The sequence below is a fragment of the Leptosomus discolor genome, chromosome 15 (genome assembly GCF_034619465.1).
Source record: "Leptosomus discolor isolate bLepDis1 chromosome 15, bLepDis1.hap2, whole genome shotgun sequence".
Lineage (NCBI taxonomy): Eukaryota > Metazoa > Chordata > Aves > Leptosomiformes > Leptosomidae > Leptosomus > Leptosomus discolor.
In genome coordinates, this window is record NC_141405.1 from 4,347,921 (window position 1) to 4,363,087 (window position 15,167).

General features: G+C 65.4%; 1 protein-coding gene across 1 annotated transcript; it reads left to right on the plus strand.

Moving 5' to 3' along the window:
• The first annotated feature begins 6,385 nt into the window (after positions 1-6,385).
• TTYH2 (tweety family member 2) lies at positions 6,386-13,291 on the plus strand. The gene is made up of 14 exons (XM_086473686.1): positions 6,386-6,514; positions 7,139-7,311; positions 8,655-8,766; positions 9,213-9,433; positions 9,541-9,636; positions 9,728-9,800; positions 9,910-9,979; positions 10,144-10,199; positions 10,313-10,405; positions 10,503-10,595; positions 10,696-10,838; positions 10,973-11,158; positions 11,323-11,401; positions 13,211-13,291. Exons 1-14 carry the CDS (start codon positions 6,386-6,388, stop codon positions 13,289-13,291), a joined length of 1,605 nt encoding a protein of 534 aa, XP_086329812.1.
• Positions 13,292-15,167: the final 1,876 nt, after the last annotated feature.

Sequence of the window (15,167 nt, forward strand, 5' to 3'; positions counted from 1 at the left end):
CTGCTCGCCCAACCCCGTGCCGGCGCGGGTGAAACACAACCGCAGTCCTGGCACGGAGCTTCCCGAGCGGAACCAGAAAGATTTTTTTAATATAAAACTGGTAGTCAGAGGGTGAATTAAGGCTGCTAATTGAATTTCATTAGGCTGAGGAGCTGGGCCGGTGGGAGGCAGAGAGGAAATGTATTTGATGTGTTTTAAAAGCTGCCGTTTCAGAATGCAGTGGGGTTTGGGTTGGGTTATTTTTTTCTTTTTTTTTTTTTAATTTAAAGCCAGTCATAAAAAAATCCCGTCTTTGAGGAGCTAATGATTCTCATGAATTATTTTTGTTGATTTATACACCCACTCGGCTTTTAAATAATATTAATAAAGTAAAAGTGAATCCGTTCCCAGGGAGGAGAGGGAGCGACGCCGCTCGGGGGGCGCAGGGGCCGTGGGACAGGGGGGATGGCCACCGCCTGACCCACACGCCCCATCTCAGGCTCCAAGGATGAGGCCACGCTGCACTTTGGGCCAAAACCAGGTGATTTTGGAGGCCACCACGGTGTGCCGGTGCTCACAGCCCCTCGCCGGGGCCGGGTGGTGCCTCGTTCCCCTCGGCCGAGCATTAGTATTCAGCGTTGGTGCCGTAATGGGCACTTTTCATGCTGGTTTAGTTTTATTATAATGCCAAGAAGCTTGCTTAATTCTCTGCTGTCTTTCTTCTGCACTGTTGATTTACACTGTTAGTGTTTTAATTATACAATTCAGCACTCCTTAAAACATGAAAAACTGCTCAACTTTTGAAGCAATTAAAAGGCAGTGGAGTAGATCAGCCCGTCAGAGATGAGATAAGTAAATCAAACAATTAAAAAACTGATTTGGTGGCAAAGGAGAAGTGTCCCACCCAAAAAGCCTCCCCTCGGTGGGAGCCCTGCAGCTCCCGCCCTGGCTGCAGGGTTTGTCCCAGTAACTGGTCTTAGTGTGATACTGGGAGTAGCTGGTGGGACTGCCAGTGGGTGGGAGTGCTGTGGGACGCAGGGCGATGGGGACAGGGCGGTGGGGACAGGGTGGGCACGCAGGAGCCATGGCAGGGTCACCGCCAGAGTCGAGGAGCAGCATCCCATCCCTGCCAAATCCACTCTGCCATCGCAGCGGGACACCCCGAGCACCCCTTTGGCCGGGAGCAGTGGGGATGGAGAGGGGTGAGCCCCGGTGCAGGACCTGGACAGAGCTGGCCCTTCCCCGGTGTCACCGTCCTTCTTCTTCCTCCTCTTTCTTCTTCTTCCTCCTCCTTCTTCTTCTTCCTCCTCCTAACTCCGTTGCAGGATTCGGGGGAGCTGTCGGACTCACATCCCGAGGGTTTTGAATCTCCAGGACAAGCCAGGACACATCCACGCTGCCGACACGAGATGTGGCCCCACGACCCTCCGGTCCCTTCAAGGGCACATGAGCGCTGCCAACAGCAGTAATTAAAAGCAGAAGGTAATTAATTATCCAAACCCATCACGGCTGCAAGATCAGGAACCAGCAGGTGGTTAATCTTTGGCAGCTTCGGCGCCCAACACCAGCTTGGTGCCCATTGGGGTTTACCCCACGCAGGGCCATGGAGGGGGGACCCAAGGCAGCAGGGCACGGTCCCAGGGAAGGCTTTGCTCTGCGAGGCAGCCATGACGCATCCCCCCCCACCCCCAAAATCGCAGCTCCTCCGTGTCTGTGGGTGCCCCTGGTCCGACGGATGGGGTTGTCCATGGACGGGGCGAGGGGTGGTGAGGGATGGGAGCTCATCCTCCGGCTGCGGAGCGGAGGAGCCTCTGCAGGGCCGTAACTCCTCACCCTCTCAACAGCCAGGCAGGAATCGGGGCTGGGAGCGAGCTGGAGCCCTTGGCTGTGCCGCACTGGGGACCCCTTGGGACACCCCAAGGCGAGGCAGGGACCCTCCTTGTGGGCAGCGGAGCGTGTGGTTTATGGGCTTGAATTTCCCCCAGTTCTCGCTTCCAGCCCTGCAGCCTTGTCAGGTGTTTTGTCTGCCCCGATGGTTTATTCCCTTTTAATTGGGACCATCCCTCAGTGCCTGTGCCACACCGGGGTGCCAGGTCAGGGTGACGGACCCGGACAAGCTGCCCCACTGTCCCTTCACCCACGGGGTCCAGCCCCTCCAGCTGATGACCCGAGTCGGGGCAGGGGGGGCTGTCCCCATGCACCTCCCAGTCCCCATTTGCACCCAATGACCCCACTGACCCCATCCAAGCACCAAAGCATCCCCCAAATACCAGTCCCTGCCCCGCATAGGGCTTGGCAGGATGGGGAACCAGGAGAGATGGGGACCGAGGAGGCTCAGGGACAGGGACAGGACCGGGTCCCCCGCTCCTAGTGATTCTTGCAGGGCTTTAGGAGAGTTTGGGGGGATTTTGAGCGTGGCTGAAGCTCTCTCTTGTGGCAAAGCCGCTCCATTACAGCCTTACCCCAGCCGTCAAACCCCAGCATCTCTCGGGAGAGGGCGGGGGGTCCCCCCGCGCGCCAGGGCCCCCCCGCCCTCCCCCGAGAGATGCTGGGGTTCGGGAGGGTGCAAACATCCCGCCCAGGAGGCCGCGCTCCTCCTTCGCGGCGGTGCACGGAGGGATCGGGGAGGTCGGGAGTGCCCCGGTGGTCCCTGGACGCCCTCCGTAATCCGTGAAGCGGCGGCTGAGACCCTGCCAAACTCATCGCAGCGGCCGCGGCCGCCATTGCGATCGCGACCGCGACCTTTTTGTCCCTCCGCCCGAGCCGTTGCGGTTCTCTCTGGGAGGGCGGGGTTAAGCCCCGGATGGGGAAGTGCGCGCTCACTTCCGGTTTCCGCGCAGAGGGAGCGGCTGTGAGTAGGGGGAGGTTGAGGGCGGGGGGGATCGGTGGGATCCGTCGTCATCCGCGACCATACGGGGGTGAGCGGCCCCGGGGTGGGTCGGGGGAGTAGAGGGGACGCGGGGCGACCCGATGGTGGGCGGGGAGCGCGGGGCGCGCGGGGAAGCCGACGATGAGGGCGAATATTGCTGGGCGGTGGGATTGCGCTGACGCCATTTTGGGTTGTTTCTGCCGCAGGTTGGAGAGCTCTGAGCCCCCGCCTGGAAACATGGTGAGGAGGGAGGGCCTGGGGGTGGGCGAGCGTTGTCCCTCGTCTCTCCCCGTCCGGGTGGGGGCTGTCTTGCCGAGGTGGCGTGGGGATGAGGGAGGGTCTTCCCCTGGGGGTGAGGGCGGGTGGGGGTGCTGTCAGCGCCCCTGCGGTGCTGGAGGTGACACGGATGACCCCCGCGCTGGGTTATGGCCCGGGCACGGTCCTGCTCTCCGAGGGGAGGCTCTCCCTGACCTGCCTGGAGGGACACCCCGTGCCCTGGAGCAGCCGCTGGGGGGGGGGTTGACTGTGGGAGCGGGGGCTCAGCGCCATCCCGGGGTGCCGACGCAAGCCGGGGAAGGAGCTTTTCTGTGCGCTGAATATCTTCATTTTCTTTTCCAGCCTCGTAAAATTGAGGAGATTAAAGACTTTTTGCTGACAGCCAGGAGGAAGGACGCGAAGTGTGAGTGCGCCGAGGGGCTGCTCCGGCGCCGGAGCTGTTCTTCCCGGCCGGAGCGGGGCTGTGGGGCAGCGGGTCCCCGCGGAGGCTGAGGAGGAGCTCGTTGGCCTGGAAGCGTCGGCGACATTTAAAGCTCGGCGTGGACCGAGCAAAGCCACGCCGGGCAGGGGGATGCTGGGACAGACACCCGCCCCAGGCGGGGTCTACTTTTGGGAACTGGGGTTCTCCAAGGGGCTGGGGCTCTGACCCCCGCTCACCTACGCTTCTCCCGCTGCTCTTCACCCTGCAGTGTTTTGGCCAAGACTGTTGGCCAACGCTGCCCTGTCAGGCTGACAAGCGAATGGTAGTCAAAATGTTGAGTTTTCTTTTGTTGCAAACACAAAGATCGTTATAATTGCCTCGGTATTGAGCAGCACGTGAAGAGTTTTCCCTCTTTTCTCACTTATTTGGATCCAGCTGTCACAGGGACGTGTTTTGTTCCCTTACCGGCGGGGGCGAGAAGGGGTGGTTTGACACCAAAACGCTCTCGCGGAGCTGGTGACAGGCGCTCCCACGCCTTTCGGCTCTTGGAGCGCTGAGAGCAGCCAGGGCAGCGCCGTGGGGAAGAAAAAAACACACTTGAAATTTGGGGGTTCTGTAGTGCGGGGGTGTCCTCATCCTCCCGGCTTGGGGGGGGGGGGGGGGGGGAGTTGGGGTGGGGTCGCCGCCCTCCCACTGACCGGTTCCCCCCTCCTGCAGCCGTCAAAATCAAGAAGAACAAGGACAATGTGAAGTTCAAGGTGCGCTGCAGCCGGTACCTGTACACCCTGGTGATCACGGACAAGGAGAAGGCGGAGAAGCTGAAGCAGTCCCTGCCCCCAGGTACCCCTCGGTCCCCTCCCCGTACCCCTCGGTCCCCCCCGGGTGGGGCGGCGAGCGGGGACCGTTGCAGCCGTTGTGTCTTTTCTCCTCTGCAGGTTTGGCCGTGAAGGAGCTGAAATGAGCTGTTCCCCGCTGGGCTTCTCCACGTTTGGGACAATAAATGGGACAATAAATAAAAACCTGAACTGTTCCACCCTCACCTTCGTCCTTCGGCAGCGCCCGGGCTGGCGCCCTCCCGGTGCCTCTCGCTGCTCCACGGGGGTGGCTCAGCAGGGCTCAGTGCGCCCCCACCCCCCCCGAGGGCCCAGCGCCCCGTTCTGGGGGTCCAGGAGCCCGGGTGGGTCTGTCTGTGCCCCTGGTGGGGCTGGGGATGCGCCTGCGGGGCCGGGAGCAGCCCCAGCTGTGGGGCCTGGCCACCAGCGCGGCCCCTGAGGTGGGTCCCTGCCCTGGGGCTCGTGGTGACGGGGTGTGATGCCCCTATAGCAGGGGGGTGATGGGGTGCTGCTCCCCTATGTTGTACAGGAAAGGGGCTGTTCCCCTATAGCAGGGCAGTGAGGGGGTGCAGTCCCCCTATATCGGGCAGGACAGGGGGTGTTACCCTATAGCAGAGTGGCGAGGGGTTGCAGTGCCCCTATAGTGGGTAGCATGGGGGGCTGGTCCCCTGTAGCAGGGAGTTGATGGGGTGCAGTGTCCCTATATCAGGCAGGATGGGGGGCTCTTCCCCTATAGGAGGGCAGTGAGGGGGTGCAGTTCCCCAATATCGGGCAGGACAGGGGGTGTTGCCCTATAGCAGGGTGGCCAGGGGGTGCAGTTCCTCTATAGCAGGCAGGATGGGGTGCAGTCCCCCTATAGCAGGCAGCATGAGGGGGTTTTCCCCTATAGTGGGGCAATGAGGGGGTGCAGTTCCCCTATAGCAGGGCGGTGAGGGGCTGCGGTGCCCCTATATCGGGGAGATGACGGGGTGCAGTTCCCCTGTAGTGGGGAGGTGACAGGGGCAACTGTTCCCCTATAGCGGGGTGGTGAGGAGGTGCAGTGCAGTGCACCCCCCTGCATCTCAAGCAGGATGGGGTGCGGTTCCCCTATAGCGGGGAGGTGACGGGGGGCTGTTCCGCTGTAGCAGGGGGGTGAGGGGCTGCGGTGCCCCTATAGCGGGGAGGTGACGGGGGGCTGTTCCGCTGTAGCAGGGGGGTGAGGGGCTGCAGTGCCCCTATAGCGGGGAGGTGACGGGGGGGGCTGTTCCCCTGTAGCAGGGGGGTGAGGGGCTGCGGTGCCCCTATAGCGGGGAGGTGACGGGGGGCTGTTCCCCTGTAGCAGAGGGGTGAGGGGCTGCAGTGCCCCTATAGCGGGGAGGTGACGGGGGGCTGTTCCGCTGTAGCAGGGGGGTGAGGGGCTGCAGTGCCCCTATAGCGGGGAGGTGATGGGGGGGGCTGTTCCCCTGTAGCAGGGGGGTGAGGGGCTGCAGTGCCCCTATAGCGGGGAAGTGACGGGGGGCTGTTCCGCTGTAGCAGGGGGGTGAGGGGCTGCAGTGCCCCTATAGCGGGGAGGTGACGGGGGGCTGTTCCCCTGTAGCAGGGGGGTGAGGGGCTGCAGTGCCCCTATAGCGGGGAAGTGACGGGGGGCTGTTCCCCTGCAGCAGGGGGGTGAGGGGCTGCAGTGCCCCTATAGCGGGGAGGTGACGGGGGGGGCTGTTCCCCTGTAGCAGGGGGGTGAGGGGCTGCGGTGCCCCTATAGCGGGGAGGTAACAAAGTGCAGTGCCCCGGTGTCAGGCAGGACCGGGAGCCGTTCCCCTATAGCGAGCAGGACGGGGGCCGCTTCCCCTATAGCAGCGCAGGGAGGGGGTGCGGTGTCCCGGCTCCGTGGGCGGGGCTTTGCCCGGCGAGGGGGCGTGTCCGTGGGCGGGGCCAGCTCCGCGGCGCGGCGGCGGCCGCCCCCCAGCCCCGTCCCCGTCCGCCCCTCGCCCTCGGCGGCCCCGTCCCGGCCGCGGCCCCGCCGCCCCCGCCATGCCGCCCGCCCGCGCCGACTACCTGGCGCCCTGGTGGGCGGCCTGGCTGCACGGGCTGCCGCACCGCGGCCTGCGCCTCCAGCCCGTCCCCGCCGCCTTCCGACCGCGGGACCCCGACTACCAGCAGGTACCGACACCCCCACCCCCCGTACCCCTTTGGGGGGGGGGGGGGGGGGGAATGGGGAACGGAGCCTTTCCCCGAGCTGGGGTCCCGCTTGCCGGTGCCCCCCCCCCTCCTCCCTTCCCGCTCCGCCTTTCCCGCGGCGCCCGGCGCCAGCTCTGATCTCACCGGCTGCACAAAGCCCCGTTCTTCCCCCCCTGCGGCCCCCCCCCAACCCCCGCCCCATCCCACACCCCACCCCCCCCGCCAGCCGGCACCAGCACCCCCAACCTCCCGCTGCCCGAGCGTACCCCTCGGGGGGATGCAAACAGAGGGAGGGGAGGGAATCACCCCTCCTTTTGGCACTGCTGGGTGCCGGGCACCCCCCAGCATCCCAAGGCAAGGACGGCCGTGACCCCAAAATGGGGCGGGGGCAGCGCCGGTGCCCCAACACCCCTCTGAGGGGCTGCTGCACCCCCGGTCCCCGCGACCCGCAGCTCGGTGGCCCTGCGTGGGGACGGGGACGCTTCCTCTTTCCCCGTGTGACCGTCCCGTGGGGCGCTGGACGTGGCCGCATCCTGCCGGGCTCTGTGCGGCGCAGGATGGCGGGGGAGGGCTGACTGTCCCCTTGTCCCTTTCTCCCCTTCCCAGTCGCTGCTTTTCCTGGGCTTGGTGGCCGCCGTCTGCCTCGGCCTCAACCTCCTCTTCCTCACCATCTACCTGATCTGCCTTTGCTGCTGCAAGAGGGACCAGGAGCCCGAGACGAAGCGGCCCCACTCCTGTTGTGTCACCTGGATGGCTGTCACCGCCGGGCTCATCTGCTGGTGAGGATGACGGGGACCCGGTACTGTGTCCCCCCCACTCCGCCCCATCACCACAGGGGCTCTACGTTCCAGCCATGAGTCGCTTTAATTAGATCAGTGCAATTAAAGACGGTCCATCCCTGCCTCCTTCCACGATGATGCTGGGGCAGCCCCCGGGGACCGTCCCCCGGGCCAGCCCCGTTCCCATCCCCGCTGCGGCCATGCCGCCTTCCCGGCTAATCCCGGGTGGGAGCGGGGCCGGGTCGCTAATCCCAGCCCGGAGCAGATGGCGGGCGGCAGCAGCGTGACCCAGCTGGCATTGTCCCGCCTGCGCCCGCCCTTAATTGCCACCGGAGCAATTAGGCGAGGGGACGCTTCTTCACCCACCAGTGCTCTGGTGGCTTCCCAAGCCCGTCTCTGGTTTTGGCAGCCCGTGGTTTGGAGGACACCCCCCCCCCCCCCCCCCCCTTCCAGCCGGCCCTGTGTGCCCCCCACCCCAAGCAGACCTGGCCTAAGGAGGGAGACACACACGGAATGGGACACGGGGGGCCTTTTGCTGCCCAGCCCCGACCCTCTCGCCAGACAAAGGGGCTGGTTTTGCCTGGGCGGAGCGAGATGGCTGCCTGCACGGAGCAGGGAAACGGCACTAATGAGCTTGGCGTGTTCCCCCCCACCCCCGGAATCGCCCCCCGCCGGGGTCCTCCAGCCTCAGGGTACCCCACGGCCTCCCCAGCACGTGGTTCTGCAGCTCCTTGGGGGCTTTGAAACCCCCCCCAAACAGCCACTCCGAGCCTGTTTGCAGCCTGATCGTGGCAAACGGGCCTGGGGTCTGTTGGTTTTACCGGCATCTGCCGTGGGGAGGGGCGGGGAGGACCGTGGGCACGCGGCTGGCCACGGCAGGGTCTCCATCCCGGCTTCACCCGCCGGTGCCAGGGAGCACCGAAGCGGCTGCGGTGAACTCGCCAGGGGACCTGGAGCGGCCGCAGCACGGCCCCCACCCTGCCACCCGCCTCCCCTCCTCCGGCTGAGCCTGGGAACAGGTTTAATCGGGAGCGGCGTCACTTCCAGCAGACTCCCCCGGCCTGTGCCCGGCCCCTCCGTCTCTCGGGGTTCGGCAGGAGAAGCTTCAAACCCAGCGTGTCCAGCCCGAGGAGCAGCTCCAGGCTCGGCTGTCCCCAGGGGTGCACGTCCCTGTCACAGTGCTGTCCCTGCCCCATCTGGCTCTGCCACAGGTGGGGGTCCCCCAAACCCAGGATGCTCTGGGGAGTGCCCCCTGCCCAGCCCATGTCCCCTGGCCCCGAGGAACCCGTGTCAGGGTGAGCGTTTCCCCCACCTCTCATCGGGGGTCCCCTCTCTGCCCGCAGCGCTGCCGTTGGCATCGGCTTCTACGGGAACAGCGAGACCAACGACGGGGTGTACCAGCTGCTCTACGCCCTGGACCACGCCAACCACACCCTCACCGACATCGACTCGCTGGTAGGACCGTGGGCAGGGTCCCCACCCCCGCACCCAACCCCGCACCCAACCCCCTCCGTGTCCCCCAGGGTCACATCGATCCCCCATCCTGCATTTTGTTAAAGCGCTGGGGAGGGACACATCCAGCTGGAGGCACCCGGGTGTCCAGTGCTGCCGGCCGAGCCCCCGGGGCGGCCATGCCGTGCCATGCCATGCCGTGCCGAGCGCGGGAGGGTGACGTCACCCCGCAGAATGGGGCCTTTGTGGCCGGGAAGGGGCCACAGCGGGGCCATCCTGGGGGATGGATCCAGCTAGAGCACAACGGCGGGGATCGATGTGGGGCTGTGCTCCCGGAGGGTCGGTGTCCCACGGAAGCGGGGGGGGGCGGCAAATGGCTCCACCGGGTGTGGGGCTGATGGCGGGGGGGAAGCCCCCGGTGCCATCGCGGCGGTGCTGGGCGTCCCCAGGTGGCGGGCACGACGCTGCAGATGCAGGTGGGTTTGGAGCAGCACTTGGCGCGGCTGAACGAGCTCCTGGCCTCGCGGGGGGACTACCTGCAGACCCTCAAGTTCATGCAGCAGTTGGCCGGCGGCATCGTCCTCCAGCTCTCGGGGCTGCCCGTCTGGCAGGGCACCAGCGCCAACCTCACCGCGCTGGCCGGCCACGTCGCCTACGTCGAGTATTACCGGTGAGCGGGGCCGCGGCTCTGGGCTGCCGGAGCATCTCCCCACCACCACCACCCACGGCGGGGCTGGGGAGGTGGGTGAGCGTGACGGAGCCTTCCTCTGCGCCCAGGTGGTTGGCTTATCTCCTCTTCTTCATCCTCGTCCTCACCGTCTGCCTCCTGGCCTGCCTGGGGCTGGCCAAGCGCTCCCGCTGCCTCCTCACCACGTGAGTACCCCGCAGGTGGGCTCGGCGGTACCGGAGCTGCCGAGGGCGGCAGAGCCGGACCCCCGCGGCGCGCTGACCCCTCTCCCCGCAGGATGCTGTGCTGTGGGCTGCTGACGCTCATCCTCAGCTGGGCCTCCATGGCCGTGGACACGGCGGCGGCGGTGGTGAGCGGGGCCGGGACGGGTGGTACCGGCTGTGCCGCGGCAGAGCCGAGGGCTGAGCGCACCCGTCCCGTCCTTCCCAGCCCTAACGATGTCCCTCTTGTCCCCGCAGGGCACCAGCGACTTCTGCGTGGCGCCGGACAAGTTCATCATGAACCAGACGGAGAGTGACTTCAGCGCGGGTGAGAGCCGGCCGTGGGGTGGGGACGTGCTTGGGGCAGGACCCCGGTGCTCCCCCAAAACTTGCCTGGGGGTTCCCGGTGCTCTCCATGGCCGTTCCGCCACCCCCCACGCTGCTCGGTGCCCCCCGGGACGCTCATACCGACGTCTCCCGTTCGCTTTGCAGAGGTGGTTCACTATTACCTGTACTGTGACCAGAGCCTGAGCAACCCCTTCCAGCAGGTACAGGGGGAGCCGGGCCCCCCACTTCATGCTTCATGGGGCAGGGTTGGGGTGAGGGGGGTGTCCTCAGGGGCTGGGCGGCTCTGTGACCTCTCCCTGCTCCCTCCTCGCAGGTTCTCACTGTCTTCCAGCGCTCACTCACCACCATGCAGATCCAGATCCAGGGCCTGATACAGTTTGCTCTGCCCCTCTTCCCGACAGCCGAGGTACGAGGTGGGGGGGGAGCCGGGGGGCCCCAGGCCCCCCACTCTACTCCTCGTCCCACCCAGCGCTGCCCTGACGCCCCCCCCTCCTCTCCCACAGAAAGACCTGCTGGGGGTCCAGCAGCTCCTCAACTCCTCAGAGACCAGTCTGCACCAGCTCACGGCCATGCTGGACTGCCGGGGGCTGCACAAGGTGAGGAGGGGGGATTCAGAGTGGGGACGTGCGGCTCCTGCGGTCACCCCCCCCCCCGCCACCGCTTCCACCCCTGCCCCGTCCCCGTGTCCCGCTGCAGGACTACCTGGACGCCCTCATCGGCATCTGTTACGACGGGGTGGAGGGTTTGCTCTACCTGGTCCTCTTCTCCTTGCTGGTGGCCGCCTCCTTCTCCACCATCATCTGCGCCACGCCGCGCGCCTGGAAGCAGTTGGCTGGCCGGTGGGTCTGCCCGCGGCCCCCTGCCTTCACCGGGGCGGTGGGCACGGGGCTGCCTGCATGGCACAGGGCGGGGGGGGGGGGGGCGGGTAGTCCTGCCTTTGGGGCCAGGGGAGGTGAGCACCTTGTCCCTGCAGGGACCGCGACTACGATGACATGGACGAGGAAGACCCTTTCAACCCGCAGGCGCGGCGCATCGCCACCCACCACCCGGCGCGGGGGCAGCTCCGCAGCTTCTGCAGCTACAGCAGCAGCCTGGGCAGCCAGAGCAGCCTGCACCCCCCGGCGCAGACCATCTCCAACGCCCCCGTCTCCGAGTACATGTGAGACCCCTTTCCTCGGAGGCGCTGACCCCCACCCCCCCCCACCCCATCGCCTCGGGGATGGAGCGTCACCCCACATCGGGGGGGGACAGGATGATGATGGAGGGTCTCGCTGTGCCCCCCCCCCCCCCCCTCCCCGGCTCTGACGGGCTCTCCCCCTCCAGGAACCAAGCCGTGCTCTTCGGGGGAAACCCACGCTACGAGAACGTGCCCCTGATCGGCAGAGGCTCTCCTCCCCCCACGGTACGGTGGACGGCCGAGGCCAAGTCCTTCTTGTGACCCCCCCCGGGGTGGGGAGGGGGTTAGCCGGGTGGCGAGGACCCCCCTCTGCTTTAGCCGGCAAGCTGCCCGCCCAGGGCACCGCCGAGGTCTGCCGGGGTGGGGACGGGTGAGCTTGGCCCCCTCCTCCTGCCCTACCTGCGGGCACGTCCCTCCTGCCCGTCCCACTATAACCCAGTTCCCGGCCGGCCCGTGGGGGCTGCGGGGGGAGACCAAAATAGTTTTCCCTTCAGCTGCTCTTCTCTGCTTTATTCCTTGTTTATTCTGACTTTCAAAGGACTCTCGTCACAGTCACCCGTGCATGTTTACATTTCCCTGCTGTTTGTTTAAACCCACTCTGTCTGTTAATGCCTGCTTTATTTCTTTATTATTTTTTTCTTTATTATTTTTTCCTTTTTTTTTTTTTTTTTTTTTTTCTTTTTGCATCCATTCTTTTGGAGCTAAGTTGCCCAGCAAGAGTAAGTTCAGCCGCTTCCTCCTCCCTCCTCATCCCGGGGCAGCAGCTGGGTTTCCACATCCTCCATCCTCTCCTCGGGGCCTCCCTCCCTCCCCTTTCCCGTGGGGCTGGTTTGCTTTCGGCAAGAGCATGGAAAGTTCGGGAAGGACGGGGCCACGTTTGGTCCCCAACCCCAAGCAGCTTTGCAGCTCCCTGTGCCTTGGGAGTGGAAATGGTCCCCGTCCCCATCCCCTTCTCGGCGCAGTTTTTACCCCACCCGTTTCTGACAGCGGTTCATCGGCTTCCACGGCTCTTCCCCTGGCGGGCACGGCGATGCCACCGCAGCGGGGCTGGGGACACGGCTCCGGGCACGCTGCCGTGGCAGGGACACAGTCCTCGCCTCTTCTGGGGAAGGTTTTTGCCGTCAGGTGAAAGCGTGGAGCCGCGCCAGCGCCGGAGGCTGCAATCCGGTGGCGCAGACCTGGCAGCTGGCGAGGCTCTGCCCCGGGCGGGGGGAGGAGGATTAATTGGAGCATTTCTCCCCACCCTGAACGGTCTCATTTAACCAGGATTCAGATCCCTGAGGAAGGACTTTCACGGTCCGAGATAACAAACTGGGAGTAATCTTCCTTAATGCCTGGCTGGGGTGTCGCTCCCTCCTGGAGAAATTGAAATTCTGCAGCATTTAGGGGGGGGTGTGCAGGTTTTGGGCACTTCCCTGGGCCTGTCGCTACCCCCTTCCCAGTATGAAGGGCCTTGCACTGACTGGGGGGCCCCGAGGGGTTCAGGCTGCTGCGGTCGCCAGCGCAGGCACCCGGTGAGCCCCGGCACACCCGGAGTGAGGTTTGTGCTCGGGGGGGGGGGCAAAACCCAGCTCAGCTGCCCCAGAGACCCAGCCCCATCCTGCTCCACCACCGCACCAGCCCACGTCGGTGCCACCGTCCCCGTGCCGGCGCAGGGAGGGCAGCTGAAGCCCGTGGCTGGCACGTCGGTGTGAGCCCCTCGGGGTCAGTGACGTCCAGATTCAGCGATGGGGGCTGGAGTCGGGAAGGTAGAGATGGAACGTGGCCGAGATCCCGGCAGCGTGGGAAGGGGCAAAGCAGAGCCTGAGGCACTTGGAGCATCTTGGGGGGGGGGGGGGGGGCCTCTTCCAGCCCTCGAAGAGGCTGTGACCAGGGTCTGGCCCCCTCACCCAAATTCGTTGAGGATTCCCTCTCCATCCTCAGGCTTTCTCTGGTGGCTCAGGGGTGGGGTTGGACGTGGCTGGCGGGGGGCTTGGTGGCGTTGGAGGCGTGCCGTGGGTTGGGGGGCTGACCCCCCGCGTCCTCTCCCCGCAGTACTCCCCCAGCATGCGAGCCACCTACCTGTCCGTCACCGATGAGCACGTCCGGCACCACAGCACCGAGTTCCCGGCCTAACGCCCTCGTCCCGAGCGGAGGAGGAAAAAAACCCGCCGCCGGTGCGTCCGTGATGGAAACCAAAGACCCCCGGAGAAGGCGCGGTGGGAAGCCCAGCGGCGACGGCCGGAGGACGAGCCCCGGCAGCGGGTGCCCCGCGTCCTCCGAGCACCCTCCTCTCCCCCTCGGCAGCTTCTGCTCGGCCTCAAGTCTTCCTGCCTTACGGCCGGCGGCGATGCCGGGGCTGGACGCCGGCCGGCACCAGGGCAGCGCCGCGGTGGGGCTCCTGGTGTGCCGGGAAGGCCGGCGGTGCTTCACATCCCGGCATCAACTTCTTTCCTTCCCCGTCTGCGCCAGCTCGGGGATGTTTTACGCCACGGAACGGAGCCTCCCCCGGCTCCCTCGAACTGGAACACAAAGCCTGGGACCACAGGCTGCCCCCCAGCCCCCCAGGGAGGGGTCCGGGCCAGCGGCTCCTTCGCTCCCGTAGCAATGCAGTACCAACCACTAGTGACCCCAGTACCAACCACTAGTGATCCCAGCCCCTTCCCCATGCCCGGGGGTGGCTTTGCCACCACCCCCTCCCGACGGTGACATCAGCTGCTCCCCTCTGCCACCCTCCTGCTCCGCACGGGCAGAGCCGGCTCCCCGTGCCACCCACCCCACCCCCCCCTCCTTGCTGCCCCCCACCCCAGCGGGAGCTGCCCTGGGTTTGGAGGCTGTAGAATTCGGGATGTTTTGGCCTCGCTGGTTTTTCTTCGGCTTTGCTCCGGGGTTTTGTGAGTTCGCCGCAGGGCAGAGGCGCGGTGCGACGCGCTGCCTCTGTTCCAGCGTGGTTTTGCTGCAGTGCATGTTGGTAGCAGGTTTTGGGCTGCTTTGTAGGCTTTTTTTTGGCGATTTGGCTCCCCGGGGCAATCGGATCGGTAGCGTGGGCCGGTGCAAGCTCCCTTCCTGCTGCAGGACAGCCCTGGGGTAACCATGAACCCCCTGGCAGGGGGTTAGGGACTACTCGGGCACCCCTGGGGCAGGACACGGTCCCGGGGAGGGGAAGGGCATGATCCTTCCACCGTGGCTGCCTTGCCCAGCGTGGCCAGGGCTGCAGCTCAGGAGGGTGAGGAGCCAGGGGGAAACCAGCGTGAGCTGAACCGAATCCTTCATGGCTGCCCGTTTCGGCAGGGGCTGCCCCAGGAACTTGGGGAGGGTGTGAGCAGAAGCCCCTTCCCCACGGCAGCCCCTCGCTCCCCCTGGGCAGAGAGAGCCCCTGCTCCATCCCACCGCCTGGGGCTGGACCCAGATCTCCCAGCCCAAAGGGCTGTCGATGGGGTGGTGGGTGTTTTCCTGCCCCCTCACCCTTCTGGTCCCTCTCCCCCCGCCCAGGGCGCGTCCAGCTCTCGTCCCCACGTTTGGCACCACGGCGGTGGCTCAGCCAGGGCTGGGGTCACTCCAGGGCTCTTCCTCGCTGCCCCGTGGGAGGGCAAAGCCTTTCCCTGCCCGATTGCCGTTAGCAGCCGCCTCCCGCGCTGCTGGCGGTGGCTCCCTTCGGCCCTGCTTTGGCTAACAGTGCTGCAGCCCGGCAAACCCCCGGGGTGGCCAGGCTGGCCCCCTCGGGCGAGCCGGGGGGGTCTTACTTGATAGCAGTGACTCACTGTGTCTTTTAGAGGTAACTTGTACATACCCTTCGGTCCCCTAACGCCCTGTGATGTGTCACTACCATTTCTCGCTGTTGGAAACTTCGGAGGGTTTTTTTTTATTTTAATTTTTATTTTTATTTTTTTTTCAGCTTTTAATGTTTCGATGTAACGGTACTGGTAGAAGAGCTGGTTTTAAACGCATGTGAACTAACCTCTTTAGGACTCCGTCTAGGAGCTGGGGTCCGGCCTGATTTGTATGTGCCCTC

Excerpts from the sequence above, each read along its gene's own strand:
- TTYH2 (XM_086473686.1), top strand. The coding sequence starts at position 6,386 with ATGCCGCCCGCCCGCGCCGACTACCTGGCGCCCTGGTGGGCGGCCTGG. Across the intron at positions 9,637-9,727 it reads TCCCGCTGCCTCCTCACCAC|GATGCTGTGCTGTGGGCTGC; the intron begins GTGAGTACCCCG and ends CTCTCCCCGCAG. Across the intron at positions 11,402-13,210 it reads GAGGCTCTCCTCCCCCCACG|TACTCCCCCAGCATGCGAGC; the intron begins GTACGGTGGACG and ends CTCTCCCCGCAG.